This window comes from Emydura macquarii, unplaced genomic scaffold (assembly GCF_026122565.2).
Source record: "Emydura macquarii macquarii isolate MOO-44397 ecotype Brisbane River unplaced genomic scaffold, CSIRO-AGI_Emac_v2 contig_915, whole genome shotgun sequence".
Lineage (NCBI taxonomy): Eukaryota > Metazoa > Chordata > Testudines > Chelidae > Emydura > Emydura macquarii.
In genome coordinates, this window is record NW_027131052.1 from 1486783 (window position 1) to 1507132 (window position 20350).

The following is a 20350-nucleotide window of genomic DNA, read 5'->3' on the forward strand; positions in this document are numbered from 1 at the left end:
CCACAGTAGATTATTCTAATTCACTCAAAGGGAATCTAATCTGTTTTATAGAGCTGTCAGGCCAGAGATTGCCGAGGTTGCTTCTTTCCCCTGCTGCTCCTTGCAAAATATGTTGGGGGTGGGGAGGAAAGAAAGGGAAGGAGGAGCAGAATAAAGGAATCCCCCATGTGCTCTTCTGCTCTGCAGCTCTTTTAGTGGGGCCATGTCATGGATTCATAGGGTCTCTGCTACCCCAGCCTTTATATAGCCACTTGGGAGGACCCCCTCTTTCTTTGCTAAACTCAAAGCTTAAGTTCACACAAGGGTGACCTCCATAGCTCTCTGACTCCAAGTCTGGGCCTTATGTCTGCAGCACCCTTGTTTCTTTCTGGGCACACTGAACAATGAATCCAACTGCGTTCAGAGTCCAATTTAGAGGTTTTTACTCTTTCAAAGAGTAATGCAACCAACATGTATCTGCACAACACAGCACAGCCTTTTCCAAACAAGATAGCATTCATTAGTCAACTGGAATACAGCCTCTGAGAGTCCTTTGGTCAGCATGGCAAAGCCAAGTTGAAGTACTTACTGGCAGAAGCAATTGCCCCATGTCCCAGGCACTCCTGACATCCATCTGGTTCTCTCGGTGTCCATGTGCATCTGTAGCAGCACACTTAAATGGTCTCCTCACACTTCATGTCTTTATTCCAAGTTGTAGCCCTGCAGTTTCCACGTCTCCACCTTTTTTTGGCAGCCAGGTGTTGAATTTATGTTCCAGTTATTGGCTCTTCAGTTCATATGTTGATTCCATTCAGTTCTTGATGGCACATTCATATCGACTCAGACAGGCTACATGACTCAAGCATCCTGTCTCTACCATCCTGTTCCAGGAGAAGCAGTTTACCTCAGCAGGTAGCAATACAAAGTCAGTGGGTACATGGAGTCACACACATTGATCATAGACATGTTACAAAAATTGCCTTGCTCCCCATTGGCTGCATCTGTTTCTTTGGTCAGTATCCCCCTAGCAGGCTGAGGAAAATCCCAGTGTGCAGGGAGAAGCTTAGGATCTGCCCCCATCAACCAGGCTGAAGATCTCCTGGCTCCCAGCTGGTGTGCAGCTTAGGGCTGTGTTGAGCTGATTGAGTACCACTGACTAAAGAGCAGTGTGTAGGTGTTGAGGCCACACTTGAGGCAAGTTCAGACTGGATGGGCTCCTGCACAGGAGGGATAGGGACCCAACTGCTGGTCAGACACCCTCTGCCTGCCATCACCTTGACCCCTCTTTCCTTCTGCCTTTGTCTATCTCTATTCATCACTATATAAAATGTTGTTCTCTCCTTTAGTTATCCTCTTAATTTCTCCATCCCCTCCACCTGGGCATGTCAGGGCTACATATGCCTGCATCCCTTCCCTCAGCAAAGGGCAGGGAAGGGTGATTGGGGGTAAGCCCAGCCCTGCTTTAGGATCGCTTATCTTACCTTGGTTAATCAACCCAGGGAGTAATTATTTACTTTACAATTTGATCAGTAATTCAGTGCTTTACTCTACAGGAAGCTGGAATGAAATGGAAAGATAACAAGAATTTTTAAAAATATAGAATAGTATACACTTAACAGACATCAAAGCGTTTGGCCTCTATTTCTCAATTCACTTTTATCAGTTTTAATAATTCCCTACTGGCTCAGGCTAAAATTAAAATCTATCAGTGAATTTAAAAGTAAGTATTTAAAGTAAGCAGAAATTAATTTTCCTGGAGGAAGGCAAATAACTGAATGCAATGAACCCTGATGTAAAGTCCATGCTTTCTTCCAGGCTGTTTAGTCAGATCTCTGAGTTGCATCTGTCTTGCCTTTTGTGAAAAGTATTATTTGTGCCCCAACAAATAAAAAACCCACCTGGCTTTAGGCAGAGGAATTTCACAGATTCTCAAGGAGGAATAGTTTCTTCTGCTGCTTGGACAACTTCTGTTCCTTTATTTCATAGCCAAGTTTCAAGATTTTGTTCTGAGGTTCACGTCTGTCTCTGTTCCCTGGAGCTCTCATTAGAATCTCAGTATTTGCTCTCATTTCATTCCGCAGCACCTTGCAGTTACTGAAGGACTCTCGTGTCCTCTCTTAACTGGTAGCACCTGTCCACTGCCCATTAACTAGTCCTAGCCATGTACATCATTGAAATTATATTTCATATGCCAGTCTTTGAAAGCTCAGGTTTCAGAGACTATCCTTCTAATTATCTCACTCCTTTCAGAGCTCACAAACCCTGTCCAAAAGGACTTTGTTGTCTCCCATTACGCTTCTCTCAGCCAAGCATATTGCCTCTGAGTGCTAACAGCTCCTGCTAACTAGGGAGTGAAGACCTGAATCAGAACTGAACCTGGTTTGATTTAAATGACAATACAGTACTAGTACTGAGTTCCCCATGCTGGAGTCTTAACAAATAAGAAATGACATGAATACTGAAAAGGCTCAGTCTTACAAATATTTGGCAGGAACTGTACAGATTTGCTAATAGTCAGTGAGAAAATTGTGCTCAATTGTGATACTTTCAGTTTAGCTATTGGGGTCTTGTTCCCCTGGGAAAACATTTTTTATCCTGTCCTGGATTTCTATACAGAGCTTTGAAGATGATTAATGCTATAGAATCATAGAATATTAGAGTTGGAAGGGACCTCAGGAAGTATCTAGTCCAACTCTCTGCTCAAAGCAGGACCAATCCCAACTAAACCATCCCAGCCAGGGCTTTCTCAAGCTGCAGCTTAAAAACCTCTATGGATGGAGATTCCACCACCTCCCTAGGCAACCCATTCCAGTGCTTCACCACCCTCCTAGGGAAAAACTTTTTCCTAATATCCAATCTAGACCTGCCCCAACTGCAACTTGAGATCATTGCTCCTAGAGCACTCTGCTTGTTACTGGCTGCCAACTAGACATGGAGCCATTGATCACTGCCTGTTGAACCCGATGACCTAGCCAGCTTTCTATCCACCTTATGGTCCATTCATCCAACCCATACTACTTTAACTTGCTGATAAGAATATTGAATCTATAGAAATCTTAGATTGTATTTTATTTTATGTGCTCATTTAGGTAGTTTTCATCATGGGTAAATGGACTTGGAGCATCATCTGAAAGCCATACTACAGTAATTGGAGTGTTCAGTGTTAATCATTTCTATTACAGCGTAACCCAGGGGCCTCAGTCAGATCTGGGCCTTGTTATCCTGGTGGTGCACCAATATATAGCAAGTGATATGGTTCTTGCCTCAGAATTCCACCTACAAAATGCTGCAAGGGAGAACTGAGGGAATGGGAGAGGAAAGTTATGGATAACAGCACTGGGAACTTGTGGCGATTTAGAGCAGCTATTTGCAGAATCTGTTTCTTTTATAAGAATAAAATGAGATGTTGTCTGGTATCCCTGCTGACCAGCCACTATCAACTGACAGTTTGCTATAGGCAGTGAGGTAAGGTTTAGGTGTTGGGCTTGGAAGAAGGCAAGATAGGGCTGAAATAGCTAAAAGAATTGGGTGCATGGATGAATATACAAAAAGGTTCAAGAACAGGTAAATAGACAGAAGATGAGTAGATGGGAGGGGCAAAGGCTCCTAAATTCCTTTTGAAAAATCACATACTAAACTGTTAAGAGCTTTAACTTTACAGACACGGCATAGGCAAGGTTTTCCCCATCAGAACTGAAGTGCAGCAGGGTAACCTGCACAGCTCCAACGCCATACACCCAGCTCTAAAGAGTGTTGCTCACTCACAGGAGAACCAGAACCAAGAGAGGGACTAATGTTGTGAACTACCTGAAAATATAAACTGGAGCTTGCAGTGGATGTGGTGGAGAAGGGAGATCCAGTGGAGGGATTGGAGGAGAAGGATTAATGGCTAGAACAGTGGACTAGAAATGTTATTTTAGCAGCAGTGTTTTGAATGGACCTGAGGGGAGCAATGTCAGTGTCTGAGGAAGACCCTTTAAATTAAGCACTTCATTTCTCACAAGGTTAGTGTTTGTTATTCTATAATGGGGAATGAATAGACGTCTTAGTGTTTCAAAGTACATTTATAAAACCATAGTTCTATATGCTACATCCCTATGTCCTTTCGGGGGAGATGGGGAGAGAGAGTATGTGTGAGACGTGTTTATTAGAAAAGTGATTTTTATTTTTGGAAGCAGGAGATCAACATGCATGTGTGCTGAATCCTGAATTCCCCAAACTTTTAACAGAATTGATACAGTGTTCTACTGTAGCCTTAAGATTATTTTTATGACAGACCTGCCTTATAAGGATGACATCTCCTCTTGCAGCTAAATTAGGGTGGATGGAAAGTAGATGATGATGCTAATAATAATCATAAAAAAATAACATGGGGGGGAAAGAATTTTCTTGCAATTAGGTAATTGCAGTTAGCCCCAGTCCCCATATCCTCACACACAGTTTTTAAAACAGAGTTACCATGGACTCAGTCTGAGAGCTTTTCCTGTATATATCAGCCCGCTGTGCTGTCTGCTCTCATGATTCCAAAGGAGTGTATTTGGTTTGTTGTCAGATTGGTTCCATCAATTTTTATTTCCTTCTGAATGGATAATAACATGAAGAATCATTTCAAGTCCAGGAGTGTTTGGTGTGTGAGTGAGGGAGGGAGGGAGGGAGGGTGTTTTGCGTACGGCTTTAGGCAGGAAGCATCTGAAGAGGAGGAGTAGAAGTAGCAATAGCTGCACAGCTTTCTCTCTGCCTCTTTTAAGTACAATATTTTCTGTTTAATCACAACTGAAGATATTGTTGAAGTTTGACTGCACTTGATGCTGGCTGGAAAAGGGAAAAATTAATTACGTTGGTGAACAATTTCTGTTGATGAATCCTTGACACTGACAGGATTCTCTGGATTTGTGGCTTTACATTTGTTGCCTTCTGCTATTTTTCACTTTGGATTTTTAGCAGCTGTGTGCATATTTTAAAATATCTTCAACTTTACACTATTTCACCTCTCAGCGTTGAGGTGGAACAGGATACTTGAGATCCTTTGACAATAGCATCTCCTTCTCAGCTACCTGCAATGGGACACCAAGAATATGTGTTTATAATCTACATTGTGAAAGTTCGTTGTCTGGCTAGCCTGTAACAAGATTACAAATCCTTCCAGACTTGTTTCTTCTGGGGGAGCATGCTGCTGTGTTTTATAGTTTTCTATTAATTCAGTGAATTTCCTTTTAATTTTAGCCTTTATTTTTGTTTGAAGCAGTAAGGTAAGTGATTGGAAAAGGTGAAGTTGCTAAATGTAGACTGCAAATTGGCAGCAAGTACTAAAGCTTATTGAGTCCCAGGAAAATTGCTATGTATTTTAAGGTGATGAACTGTATGCATATTCATTATTTATGTAATATAATTTGGTGATATTCCCCTGCTGATACAATAGCACCAACAAAAGCTTACAGGAGTTAAACACGTGCATTGAGAGAAGAATCTATTCCATAGTGTGTATATTCATATATTTTATATTTTTATTATCTATACACATTTATTGAAGATGCCTTTAGCATTGGTATAGTTGTCAGTGTTTATTTTGAATATCTTTGAATTCGGAGGGTTTATATCTCAGCTGAAACTTGGCATCAAGTATCTTTACTAAGGGAATAATTGAGGGGAAAGTATTTTTAAAAATTTAGGAAATAATTTAAATTTGATCATTTGAAAAGCAAGTGATTTGAGACTAACTCCATTAATGATGTCAGCTTCGTCTATGAATGCCAATAACAGAAAAGGACTCCCTTCTTTAAAAAACACTGAAAATGTTTATACCATTGGCTTCATTTCATTTCGTGGGTTGAGTAGCTTGTGAGCTGGCAAGGTGAAATGACGACTGGCATGAAGCAAGCAATAGGGATGCTGTACAGGGTTATGAATCTCAGCAGATGGTGTGACAATTTCAGATATTTCTCACCTTCTCTGTCTGCCCCTTTTTATTGCTAATGTAGAAGGCTTTTTTGAGATGAACTTCCAGACTTAATAAAGACTGGCAATGCTATTTCTTTTTACATACAAACAAAGAAACCTTGAGAAATAAATCTTGTTCAGTTTGAGTGCTCTTGGACTAAAATCTTTCTTGGCTGAGGGCTAGTAGGATAAGCTTAAAAACAATCACGTTCCATCAACTGTGTATGTTATCTTTCGTAATTCATCTCAATGGCAATGAATGCTGTTTGTCCCCTTAAATTGTTCTAGATGGTCTTAAGTGAACTTAATGATTTATCAAACTCCGGCCCCCCTCCATTATAATGAAGTGTTCATTTCAATTCTCCTCGCAAAGGAGCAAATCCTTCAGCCTATTTTGGAAGTGGGAGGAATCGCAGGAAGAATTACTGAGCAGGTCAGAGATTAGCCAGGGATATGAACTAGTGCCAGTTATTTCCTCCAGCTGTGATAACACTGTTTGATGCAGGAGTTGCATCTCCTAATTGCATCGTCCTGGACTGCCCAACAACATTACCTGTATCTCCAGCTGTGGCTGACCTCGGTAACCCACCCAATTCTCCACAAGCTGGAAAATCAGTTCCAAGCCCTTTCAGTGAGCAATTCCAGTTCTGAGAAAAATCTTACTTCCATTCTGGTGGCTATTGTCAGAAGCACCAGTGCTGCCTGGGGGCTGAAACTATTCCCCCTGCTCCCTGGATTGAAGCCAGTGTGTCAAGTAGTCTACAAATGGGAGAAAGATACAGCCTTACTTAAGATACAGTCTCTTACTTGAGACTGAACATTTAACATCCTTTAACTCTTTCATGACTCTGCCTGTGTCTCTTATTTAAAAATATACCTAGGGTATCTGGCAGCACTGCATGTGCATTCTACCTTGGATGTAACTGCAATGTTTAGAAATAGTTTCAATGACCCAGTAAGTAGCTTTCTAAATTCTGGAATCCAAGCTGACTAGTCAGGAAGACCTGATACTTGCGTTTCAGTTGTCCATGGCACTTCCTTTAAACTAAAAAGTTGGTTCTTGATTCTGGCTTGTCAACTGTAGTGCTTGGTCATTAGGATTCTGATTTAGATATATCTGCTTTTAAGAAAACTTTCAACTCTGATCAGATTACAATGCTCCTGGCTTGTCATTTGTGCCTAAACTCTGTTTGGGAGACCTGATTTATCCAGCCTGGTGAAAAATTCAATATGCTTTGACCTGAAGATTATGAAAATAAGATAGCTGCTGAAATTAATTCTCACTTAATCTGCTGTTTGTATTCAAACACTTGATTTTTTTCCCCCTAGCTACTCTAAATTGGTAGAAGTAATTTTGTCTAAGAATATGAATAAATAACCAAGGTTTTCCTCTTGTTTCTCAGGGCAGTCTTCTCATCCTCTTGCCTTTCCAAGACACAACACAGGATATTCTCAAAGATGAGAGCATACCTTGAGTTTTGTTGTTTACTCAGGATGAGGCATGAGTTTCAGTGGTAAAACTCAAGCCCGTCACTTTCACAGTGAGCAGCATTCAGCCCACTCCTGTCTCTTAACTCCCTGACAGCTCCATTCCTTTGACTCTTATCTTCAGCCACCTCATTTCTGGCCACTAGTTAGCAGGGCACCCTTAGTTTATTAGTACGTTTACTGCTTTACCATCGTTGTTCTCTCTAGTCTTTAAATATAACCTCACACAAACAACAATGTTAAAAGAATATTAAGGTTGCAAAGTTAAGCTCCCAAAAGTGAGTATATGCGAGAGGGAGAGAGGATGATCCAGTGGGTATGGCAGTAGGTTGGGGCTAGGAGACGAGGTTCAAGTCCCTGTTTCCCACAGACTTCCTGTGTGACCTAGGGCAAGTCATGTAAGGTCTGTCTACACATCAAGTTACTGTGTGGCCAGCCAGGGTGTGACTCTACAGCACACCAGCCTGTTGCACACTAAGGTCCCATGTGGACACTTTTACAGTGCACTGCAAGTCCTGGAATGTGGCTTGGCTCACTTGTTCTTATGCTCAAAAATGGCCTGAACTAATTTTGTTAAAATTTTCCAAACAAATTCATTTTGGGGCAGAAACCAAACCTGGAAGATATCATCCCAAATGATGAAAGTTTCAGAAAGTCCCGAGGAACTGTAGATGGGGCTTAGAACAGAAACAGTTATGCAACTGTAAGAGTTATTGCAGCTCTTGCTAGCATACAATAACAAACCCAATTTATTATTATTAAAAAAAGGAATTGACTTGCATAATAAAGTCGTATCTCATAATCCCTTACTTAGAACATCGCTCTTTCCCATACTCTGTGCAGCCTCCATCACCGTTGTTTAGCTTTGTAGTGTATAAACACTACAGGCATGTTCCCTTTTTAATTCATCATTAAGTGCTATCCACAACTTCACTGTCTCTTTAGTACTAGTGATGTCCTCAGGTGAATGAGTATTCAGATTACATCTTTCCTTTATCAGTTCTTAGTGCTGCTGCCATGCATCCAGACTCACTCAGCAGTGTGATTTTTTTTTTTTTTTTTAAATAATTCATATTACTACTCTAAATCAAGTGGCAATTTCAATTACTTATTGGAAAATCAAGTTTTGGAAGAGAAGAGCTTTTAGAAAAAAGGAAAGAAATATGAAGTTCCCTCCCTCAAATGCTGTCTAATCAAAGCCTAAACCCTTCTTGTCAATTAAAATGTAGCCCGCCAGTCCCCAGAGATGATACTGCCAATGATGCTGCCTGTAGCTTTTTCACATCACTCAGTCAGGCCCTCTTCTTTGGGTCCTTATTGAAATCTTCAGCAATTAGTATATTTAAAAGATGCTGTGAAAATTCTCAGGAGGAAACAATGTTGCAGCATGCAGAAGAATGCTGGGGAAAGGTTGCTATGGCAGCCTTAACCATGAGATTCCTTTCTCCTTTTAATGGCAAAACCTTGCAATTCCAAAGTGTCCTACATTTCAGCTGGCATTTCTTTGTTTGCTAACAAGACAACTTATCGATTTATTTCATTGCTTTTCTTATTTAATTGTTACTATAGGTAATAAAATATAACTATTTTATACGGAACCTTTCACATGAAATGTTTTCTAAAATGCTTCATCAGGTACCATGGTTAAGGGTGCATTCTATGGGAGCCCTGTTAGACAAAAGACTGTTCCAAATTATTTCTCCTCTGCTGGTATTTGTTGCCCTCTTTTGTGTCCTTTCACCACTCTAGTGTTGCCTTGATCATCTTTCATCACGCTGAGATGCTAGAGTCTTTTAGCAGTGTTTGGGGACTGGGGAGGGGATGAGTCTTAAAGTACTCCTCTAAAGTTTCTGAAAGCTTCTTGGTCAGATGAGGTGGGGTATGAGGACACATCTTGGCCCCTACTGGTAATGGCTTAGCAGGGGCAAAGAATAGGCCCCATTCACTGGGACGACTTCTCCTTCCTCGAGCCACTCAGTGCTACTTGGCAGCCGTGCTGGAGAAAGATGCTGTAAAGCTGTTCCCTCCCTCTACCATATCCATGTGATGGTTGACAGTGGAACTCAGTTGGAGTGAAGCCAAAGACACAGTTCTTCACAAATTGCAGCCAGCTGTTCTCCCGTTGGGGAGAGGTAGGCTCCACAGAAGTGTGCTGTGAACGTAAAGCTCTCGTATGTCCCCAAATGTCGAGCATAAGTATAATCATTGCATGTATTCCTTTTCTTCTCTGGACCTTTCACATTCTTGTTTCCCACCCTGGTGTGCTCAATGCTTGTGTCCCCCAGATTTTCTCTCCTACTTGTTGTGTTGTCATGGTAAATCCATACAGCCCGAAGAACATTAACTTGAGAGATTAATAAATTATGGAGAGACTTCCAAAGGCTGAAATGGGAGCTAGGTATGCAACTCCTACTGGCTTTCATGAGTGTTAATTTGCCTCATTCCTCAAGGTTTTCACTCTTTAAAAAGATTGTCTTCATCCTTGTGGAGCTCAAAAAAAACTGGAGAGATTTTGCTCAGACTTTGGCCAAAGGTGAATTTTTGATAAGTTTGAGTGGATGACTTCCATCATAAGGCACAGGAAGCAGAGTATCCATCTAACAAAAGACCCTGCCATATCTCGGAAAAGATAAAGGTGCAAATATTTTCTGTCTTTAGAGTTTAGGTCTCCTGTTAGTAGTACTGGTGTTGGATCAGACAGTGGAGATTTCAGCTGTCCCTCTTTTCTTCCTGGTCTCAGTTCAGTTCTTCATGATTTGGTCATTGGTCTTATCATCCAGGCTAGATTGGTTCTCCGGGAATTCTAAGTTCTTTCTGATCTCTCATTTGCAGTGGCATATGCAGACTCTAGGATATGTTGGTTGCTGGCAAGAAATAGTCTTCTCATTTTATAGTTCTTAAGCTCCTTTGGATGTATTTAGTCTGCAGTTGTTGGCTAAGCTTGGAGGTCTTACACTCAACTTGATGCCATCTGTCTCTCTGGTATGGCAGAGCACACAGGCCCTAGCATGGGTGGTGGGGAGGAATTGTGGGACAATGGTATGGGAGGAGATGGGCATGGGACACGGAGACTCTGTTCTGGTAGGATGGAGTGAATGGGGAACCTTAGAGGGCACACAAAGCCTCTGTTAATGGAGGATAAATGGTTTGGGGGAAGGAGGAATGGTGGGCACACAGAAGCCCCTGGCATGAGGGAGGAGTTGGGAGGGTTGCAGAGAGTTCCTGAAGTAGAGAAGATGAGAGGATGGTGCACAGGTAGTTTGTGGGGGAGGATGGAAGGAGCCCCTGGTGAGTGCAATGAGCTTGGCCCATAGAAGCAACAAAGTGTGTGACCCTCTAGTATCTTATCCCTTTCAGGCTTTCTTACAAGTGGCAACATTTCCTTGAATCGTCTGTTGCTTCTGGATGAAACTGAAAGGTTTTAACTTTTGTGTTTCAGTAGGGTGAAGTGGTATATGAATTGTCTCCGAAACATATGAATGGAATTGTCCTTCAGATTGAGAAGAATTTCTTGTGTTCTGCTCTGGCCACTTCATAGTCTTTTGGGAAAAACCTCTCACACTTATGTTCCTCCTGGGAAAAGCTGGCTAGTCATTACTGGTTCCCAAAGTCAAGTTAATTCCTTTCTTTCTTGTTCTGACGAATTGTCCCTCCATAATGAGAATCCTTAGAAATATCTGTAATTAGACAGTTTTATGGTGTTTGCACTGGACTGGCGTCTTTGCTGTCGCAGTCTCTTGAGTAAGGGCTTGTCACAGGGTCCACTCACAACAGATGGTACCTACTCCCGGCTGCTCTGGGGATCAGCTCTGTCCAGTCCAGTTGCCCCTTCTGCTGCTTGCTGCACACCCTGCCGTGTCTCTCTTGCTCCCTGCAACTCAGGGTGTTCTGTCTTTATGGCTTGGCCCTCTTGCCAGCTCACTATCGTCTTCCCCTTTTGGGGTATCAAAGTCTTTCCATACCACCAATCTCAGGCAGTCTCCTCATTCACTGCCCTGATGGTGCCACTTCCCCAGTGGCTGGTAGGGGAACCTGGGCCCACCCACTACTCTGGATTCCCATCCAGGGACCCTATACATGCAACTGTGACCTGCTTTCCCTTAGATGCTGTTACTCCCTCTCTGGACTCCTTCCTACAGTTTCTGGCTCTCCCCTCTCTGGATGTACCAGCTCAAACTGCCTCCTCCGAGGGAGTAAGTGCGGGCTACTGAATTCTGTAGCCTCAAACATGCTTCCTTACTCCCAGACTACTGCCCTACAACCACTTTGTGTTGCCAGCTTCCTGGCTTTATCCTAGCCTTGTCTGTTCCTTCTCAACTGGATGCCCCCATCACCATTCAGTGATTACTTAGGCCATCTAATTCCACTCAGCTATGGCCTACCTGGTTAATTGGCCCCTTATCAGCCCCACCACACCCCATCAGGGTGCTTCACTAGAAAAAAGCCACACATAATGAACTGCTGTTATTCAGTGTATTGCAGCATTGTTTCAGCTATAGATAAATGAACTGAAAGCAAATTCCAGCTTTCATTGATTTTTGGTATCTAAAGAAACAATCATTTAATCTACAGTGGCAGCTTTATAGCTGCATCCAAAGGAACACAATGTGGTGAACACCAAGCATAGTGAGGAAATCTTTGCAACACAAAAATCCTTCTCCCCACCATTAAGGCAAAATAGTTTTACACAAACAGAAAATATATGAAATTACCATCACTACAGCTGTGTACGATCCTGGCTCACGTATGTGAGAAGCTACAACTTTTGAGCCTTACTTTCTTCTGCCCCATAAAGAGACTGACATTCTACACTGTAAATCTCTGTAATAGTGTCTTAATTTAAAAATGGTTAATGTTTAAGCAGAACATTCTTTTCTTAAGTAACTTGAAGAGGTAACTATGTAATTGATGGAGAAATATAGCCTGAACAAACATTACTTCCTAGGTCAGTGCAGCTCCTTGAAGGAGCAGTTAAATAGTAAAAAGAAAAACACCACATTTTTTATGGACTAAGACCTGAACCACTTTCATTTTATTACATCAAAACATTTTTTTCCTAAGAAGAGAGGAGAAAATTCTGAAATGGGAGAATTTTCATCTTTCAATATAACTCTGAATATCTAACCTCTTTGGAGGTGTATGTTATACTATGGAATGAAAATTACATTTTCATGCTACATTCCACCTATGGAATAATGAGATTTGTAAAGTGAAGTGCTGATACAACCTTAATTATGGCAAAGTGAATGGATCAGATTTATACAAAGGTGAGTGTTTGGAAGCACTGCTTTGTCCAGATGCACGGAACACCCTCCTGATGAAAAGTGAGAGGTTAAAAACAAAACATATTCACTGAAAAGATTAGAAAATGGCTAATAAAAATGAGAATGTTGTATGAAAAAGTGGGTCAAATATAGCTGTTGGTTGCGAGTTTGCTGTAGACTTACAGAGCTCTGGATAGGTACTCTATAAATTGAAATACATAAATATTTGTTTTGATTTTTGAAAGATGCACCTATCTAATGCTTCAGTGAACTTTGGGTCTGCCTCTTAAAGTCCATGGAAAGAGGTAACTACATAGAATGCAAATTTTGGGGGACTTGCAATCCTAGCAGTAAAAAAAGGAATGTCACATGTTGACTGAGCAGAGAGGTTTGGGTGGGGGGTGGGGGGGGGAGGTAGCGGGAGAGAGGCTGTTGCTTTAATAGAGAGAGCCTGATGTAGGATTGGTTATCAATTCAGCAGCTGAAATAAATGGTTTATGGTAGGGACATTTGAAAGAGTTGATCCTTTCTCTGACTAGTTTTATGTGGATGCTATTTTTGATTATATGCTTTAAATTACTTTGTGTTTTCTGACCAGAATGCAATATTTTCCCTCTTTTGGTAGCTGCTTCATGAAAGAATAAACCCTGGATGTGAGTGTACACTTTGGGCAGTGATTGATGTATGCTTGTACTGCTATATAGCACTATGGAAAAACACAGGTGCAGCTGATGATGATGTTTGCTAGCACTAGATTGAAAAGGCCAGAACATGAGATTGCCCTTCTGCACAGAAAATCTATTGTAAAACTCTTGGCCAGGAATCAATTCAAGAAGCAGACTCCACTAGCATCTCAGGTAGAAAATGAAGAGACTTCTTCAAGGCCAAGTAAATGAGATCTCAATGAGTCAAAGTCACCACCACCAGCTTCCCCCAGTAGAAATTGAAACAGACATGTTTGTTTGTGGGATAAAGAGTAAATCCACAAGCACTGAATATTCTACTATTGGAATGGGCTTTACTCAGGACAGGAGGAATGGTTCTGGGGAGGTGAGTGAAGTCTGTGTTGGTGAGGTGGAACTTAACTGGGATGGCTGTGTAAAAATACCATGCTCAGTTCAACAGAATCAGCAAGACTTAAAGGGACTATCATCTGAGGGTACTCTACAACCCCTTTGCCAGAGCAAGGGTTTGATATCTGAGGGACAGGACCTTTCTACCCTTAGCATTACCATGAGCTGGAGAGAAAGTACTGAGAATGAAAATAAGCCTGCAGCATACAACAGTAATAGTCTTCTGTCAAGAGACCATTCTGCGGATGTGATTGAGTACATTGTTAAAGAGCTACAGGGGATAAGTCGCATCCAGACAGAGATTGCAGAACTCCAGCAGCACCTTACCTTGATAAAAGGCTCAGTGGACGAAGTGTCCAGCTGTGTAGACACGGTCTTGAGTGAGATAGAAGGCTTACAGGGCGGTTCCACTGCCAAAACCTCTCATGTTGCCCACCCCAGGGAGTCACACCAAGCTGTACACAAGGAAGAACCAGTGTTATATTTTTATGGCATCCCGGAGCAAGACGGTGAAAACACTATGGAGCTCATTTGCAGCTTCTTGTCTAAGTACCACGGCTTTAATGGTATCCAGTGTAGTAAGTACATAAAAGATGCTTATAGGTCAAACACAGCTCCCAGCAAACAATTAACACCAAGACCAGCAATTGTGAAACTTGCAAACCCTGAACAAAGAGATTTTATTTTACAGAAGTCTGTCTTCATGCAAAGCACGGGGGTCAGGATTGTTGCTAGTGAAGAACAAAACCAACAGACTGGCCAAAGAGGCCACCAAGCAGATTCTCTCTCATTATTGCAGCCTGCCTTCAAGAAAAATCATTGGAGCTCTCTGAACCTTGATGAAGAGGCTCAAAGAACTGGGGGAGATGGGCAACTTCAAGCTGAAACTTACCAGGTTAGGTACAAAAATACAAATAGAAAAACACAGTGTCTAGGGGAGAGAGTTGGTTTTTCACAAAAGTCAGCTTTAGCTAAGAAAAGTAACTTGATCTCTCAACTCAAGGTGAAAATGGGGCAAGTATCACAAATTATAAACAACTGTAGTGAGCAAACTTCACAAAAGAGTGACTCTTCTCTGCCCATTCTCCATGTTTCCCACACACCCCAGCAAACTCTTCAGGTGACTTGTTTGCCCAGACCAGATGAAAGAAATTCCTGCCACTCCCCAGAGTCCTCAGATCATGCCAGCCATATACATGCTTTATGTGATGGAGAAGAACTTGGGCTTGACACTGAAAATGCGACTAAGAACTGCTCTTCACCTTTAGAGGAAGACAAAGCTGAGGAAATAACTACAGAAGAAAATGAAATAGACTGTAACACCACACTTGAGTTCCTCAGTACAGAGCAAATAAATCTTCTCTTGGAAGATGAGTGTACTGGTGCTACAACTGTAAGCAGTGATCACACAGTAAATAAACTAGCTGATAGCAGTGATACTTTGAAAGATATGGTCCAAATAGATCTGAATGACCAAGATCAAACTGACCAGGTCTTTAGGGATGTCTTAGAAAATTCCCAGTATTTTCTTGACCATTCCCAAGATAATATTGATCTTGTGGACATGAAGTTTTACACTAATAAACTTGGGAAAGCTATTAATCATTTTAGATCTGCTCTACAGGTGGTGTTTCACAAGCTGGAGACCAGTGACTCTGAAGACCTCCTGGAAAACAATACTGGCTTCCAAATGGAACATGATCGCAGACTTATGCTGAGTGGTGCAGGTGTCTGTGGCAGCTCTGATACATTTACAGAAAGTCCCCCCAGTCAATCTTCAGAGAGCCAGGCTAACACATCCGTGAACAGTGAAGCTGTAGTTCAAATGCAGTTTGTTCCTTCCGATCTTCTACCTGCCCCTCATGAGTCTCCTGTCCCTAATTTGGAACTGTGTTCTGATTCAGAGATTTATGCTGGACAGTCCCTACCTTCTGGTGAGATGGGGACAGATGCTAGTTCTCTACCTGAGCAAACAAAGGAGTGCAGACCCATGAGCCTTGAAAAGGTGTGTGCAGAGACTATCTACCTGAACAAGTGCATCAATAACTTCAAAAATGTGCTGAGGGAAAAAAGACAAGTACGTAGGAGACTTTTAAAGGACCTAGCACAGGAAGCAAGCTCGATTTCAGCTGATGAAATTAATTCAGGTATATTGAAAAGTTTTTTTTTTTAAATTTTTATCTAAAGTCTACTATTACTATAGCTGGATATGCAATATTTAATTCAGTGGTTGAACAACTTATTAAAATGCTTTATAGTTGATTCTTAAATGGTTGTCGGTACAAAAAATATCACAAAAATGCAATCTATGCCATGTGCTAAAATTCAAACTATGTAATAATGCATTCCCGAAATTGCTGTAAGACATAATACAAATGCTCAGGCTTCACGTCTTTTTGAGAACCCCGGCATGTATCTCCAAAATAGCAGATGTTAATTTTTTTGTCTTCATTTATGACCAGGTTCCTTGACAAGTTACAAAATCCAATAAGAAAGTGTTTCAGCTGTAAGTAATTAGACTTGCCAGGTGCAGGAGTGGAACCACTTAGTAATGAACCGGTCCACACTTCTCCAGGTGGCTCCATCAGTGATTAGTAGAATAGTAAATGTTAAATCAGCACCTAGGTACAATGCTAAAAGTGAAATGACACATGAAGCTGAAATCCATGTGTATGGGTCATATGATTTCACATTTCTGTCACTTTTCTGAAAGATCTGTCTGAGATGATTGGGATGATGATGGGATGATTTAACTGAGGTTAGTCCTGCTTTGAGCAGGGGGTTGGACTAGATCAGTGTTTCTCAACCTTTTAAGAAGCAAGTACCCCCTAACTTCTGAACATTTTAAAAAGTACCGCAACACTCAATTTTCCACGGGATTTTATATTTACAGACTGTGAACCATATCTTGGAAGAAGGGCTGAGTATATAAGGCCATGATATGACAGATGTCAGATTTAGTGTGGGTAGGGTTGTCACCTTTACACCAGGGGTGCACAACTCAAGTATGTACCTGGACTAGAGGTGGTGTTGGCCAAAGCCAGGAGGCTTTGAGCGGCACGCTAATGATGGGGAATATAAAACGCCATGCCAAATTTTTTGCCATAGATTTTGAGAGGAAGAAAGGGTCAGAGAGAGACAGGGAAGGAGGGCGAGAGAGAGAGAGAGACAGGAAAAGAGGGTAACTGGTAAAATCTGGGGCTGTCATAGACCAGTGAAATTGACAAGTTTTCTGGGCACTGGGCTTTGAGCCAGGGAGTTGGGCTGCTGCCAGCCTGGGAGGTGGGTGACTGCCACCCGATCTGAGCTGGGGCAGAGGAGGCTTCTGCGCCGGCTGGGACCCAGGGATGTGGGCAGGCAGCTGCTGCCCATCTTCAGGCAGGGGCGCTGGAGGTTTTCCCTTGGCTCAGAGCCGGTGTGCGGGTGGCTGCCACAGCTGCGAGCCCAGCTCACGAGACGCAGGAGGCTGCAATTGGATTCCCACCTGGGAGCTGGGACCTGGTGGGATGCAGGTGGCTGCTACCCGCCTCCCAGCTCAGAGCTGGGACCCGGTGGGAAGCGGGGGGCTGCTGCCTGCCTCCCCAAAAAGCTGGTGGCTACCACCCGCCTCCCACCTGGGAGCTGTTACAGGGCGGAAAGCAGGCGGCTGCAGCCTCGCTTCCCAGGACTGTGGCGGCTGCCGCCCGCCTCCCAGCTGGGAGCTGTGACTGGACAAGAAGTGGGGGCTGCTGCCCGCCTTCCCCAAAAGCTGGGGACTGCCACACGCCTCCCAGCTGGGAGGTGGGACTGGGTGGGAAGCGGGCTGCTGCCGCCTGGCTTCCCCAGAAGTCGGCATCTGCCGCCCACTTCTCTTTCACTCTGTTTTTCCCTGGGTACCCCCTGCCTGTGTCTCGCATATCCCCAGGGGTATGCATACCACAGGTTGAACAACTATGGATGAGATGATCTTCTGAGGTCCCTTCCAACTCTAATATTCTATGATTTTATGAGGTGAGACCCAAGGGAAATATTCCATGGTTGCGAACAGGGACTTGGGAGCCCTAATGTAGGTAGGTCACCGACTGTTGCAAATGCTTTAAACATTCAGTTAGTTTGATCTGCTCCGGTGCCGTGTTAACGCCAACTATGGTAGCCAGGTACCTGTCTGTGCAAAGGCTCCTGTATTGTTGTGGAGCTGAACTAGCGTTGGCCCTTGTGGGGATTAAAAATGAAATCTCTTAACATTGACAATGACCATGGTTTTGAGATTAAGATTGTAAATGTAACCAGTACCAGAGATAGAAACTAAATAGAGGATAGTATTTAATAATGGTGCCCATACACTCAGTTTATTGAATAAGTAAACAATATTGTCTGTGTAAATCACTATATTGCACTCAATTTCCTCACCACTTGGTTCTCATGTAAAACTGCATTATATTATTGGAAGTGTAGGTAATGAACACACAGAGTCAGATCCTCACTTGGTGAAAACCAGTGTAGCTGTGTTAACTTCAGTGGACCTGTGCTGATTTATCTCTGCTGAGAATCTGGCCCATAGCGCTGACCTCTTTTTGACAATGGTCTGGTAAAACAAAGCCTTGCAATCCTCAGTGTCCAGACCCCTAATCTCTTTGGAAGTCATGGGGTAAACTTTCTTATTCACTTCAAATCCCTGTAAAGCCAGGGAAATGTTGGCCAGCTGTAGCGGGGGAGGCTTCTATATTCCAGAAACTGGTGGAGGCAACGTGCCTGAACCCGATTTTGGAATACCTATTTATTTCCTTATTTTAAGTTATTATTTAACTACAATAGCTTTTTTTATTTTCCTTTTGTAATAAGTCATAAAAACTGTCCAGAATAATCAATCAGTAAGGAAATTAATGCTGTTTTTCCCTCCCAAAAGGGGAGTTGTCTCCCCTAAGAGTCTTAATTTTCTAATATGCCTATATCCTTGAACTATGTTTTTCCTCTATCAAATCAGTTATCAATAAATGTGACATCAGTAGTAGGTAGCTTTTCTCAAATGATGCAAATTATGCTGTTTTTAATAAGTAGTTCATTTTCTTGTTTCATGTGTATTCCTTATTACAGAATGTATTTAAATATAGTGATATTTATTACCCGAGACTTGAAAAATCTTTCTAAGAGTCTGTGTAGTACTTATCAGTACATTTTTTCAAGGGGGCACTCAGAAAACTTTCAAGAAGACAGGGAAATATCTCTTTGAAAGATGTCTTCTAAAACTGTTAATTTTATTCCATACAAAAGTAAATGTCCATACTCTCTTTTGTTTTCACCTTTTTGGATTTCAGGGTGCTAAGGTGTACAGCATCTTCAGAGCCAGAAAGTATGAGGAAGAGGGAGTGTTTTACAAATAAAAGTATTTATTTTATTATGTCTAACTTTAGTACATAACCAAAATATAGTCTTTAGTTCTGCTGGTGTTATGTGCAGTTATGCAACTAAAGTTTAAGCAATTTATGAAGCCATGATAAACATCCAAGGAGACAGTGTTCATCTCGAAGGAGCTTAGTCTAGTATAGGCACATCAGTGTTCAAACACCCATAGTAGGCAGTGTGGTCTAGAGGAAGAAGAACGTGCTTCAGCATCAACACTCTTGAGCTCTGGTCTGGCTTTGACATGGACTTCTTAGACAACCTCAGATGTCCCTGCAACTCCCTGCCTCAGTTTCCCCATGTGTAAAATGGGGATAATACCACATAGTGATGATGTAAAGGTCAATCAGTGAACTGTACTTTGAATATGTAAAGGGGCATATTGTGGTAAATTATTATTTCTGCTGCTCTAGTACATCAGGTGTAGTATGTGTTCTTGGTGCACGAAACTAAAGTGTTTTGAGCAAGGCTTAGCATGAGCAAAGAAGTGAAACTGGGAAGAAATCAGAAGAGATGTAGGGAGGAGCAGACTTTTTCAAAATAGTCTGGAATATGAGGGCAAAGCTTGAACTCGATGTGGCAATGGAGAGGAAGCCAGTGAAGTGAGGGGACCTGGTCAGAACAGGAGGAGAGGGGGAGATGGTTTGGTTCCAGTGTTTTAGATAGCCTGGAACAGGTTAAGGATGATGTAAGAAGGCCACATTGGCATTCGCAGTAAGTGAAGCAAGAAGAGATGATGAAGGTTCTGGCCAAGGTCTTAGAGATAGGGCAGGAAAACATTAATAATAAAATCTGTTCCACTAAAATGGAATTGATCTGGTGCTTTCTCAGGAGGTGTTAAAAGAAAGATGTTTGCCAGAGGCTGGGAATGGCCAATGGGATGGATCACTTGATTACCTGTTCTGTTCATTCCCTCTGAAGCACCTAGCATTAGCCACTGTCGGAAGACAGGATACTGGGGTAGATGGGCCATTGGTCTGATCCAGTATGGCCGTTCTTATGTTAATAGGGAAATGGGCAGCTGCTTTGACGTGTTGTGGTGGGCTGTCTTCCCTACGTGTAACTTAGAATAGATTTGAGTCAAACTCTGGTTTTCAAAGTCAGCATGCTCAGAATGCAGTGAAATCTGCCTTGCCAACTCATGATGCCTGTTGACATCTTATTTTAAAAATAAAATACTTTTCTTTTTTTACAGCCTTTATACGTGTTTGGGTCAGTTTCACTTGTGAC

The 20350-nt window shown here is 42.2% G+C and overlaps 1 protein-coding gene across 4 annotated transcripts in view; it reads left to right on the forward strand.

Annotated features, from left to right (window-relative positions):
- The window catches only part of UNC13B (unc-13 homolog B), a 410138-nt gene that overhangs the window by 211657 nt on the left and 178131 nt on the right, over positions 1-20350 (forward strand). The window contains exon 1 of one of the 4 annotated variants that reach the window (XM_067543562.1): positions 13422-15888. The exons of 2 other annotated variants lie outside the window; for them this stretch is intronic. In XM_067543562.1, the coding sequence (XP_067399663.1) occupies positions 13533-15888 (2356 nt within the window). In that variant the 5' untranslated portion in view covers positions 13422-13532. Of the gene's footprint in view, positions 1-13421; positions 15889-20350 lie in introns of those variants that run through there. One more of the 4 variants, XM_067543565.1, reaches the window with a different exon arrangement.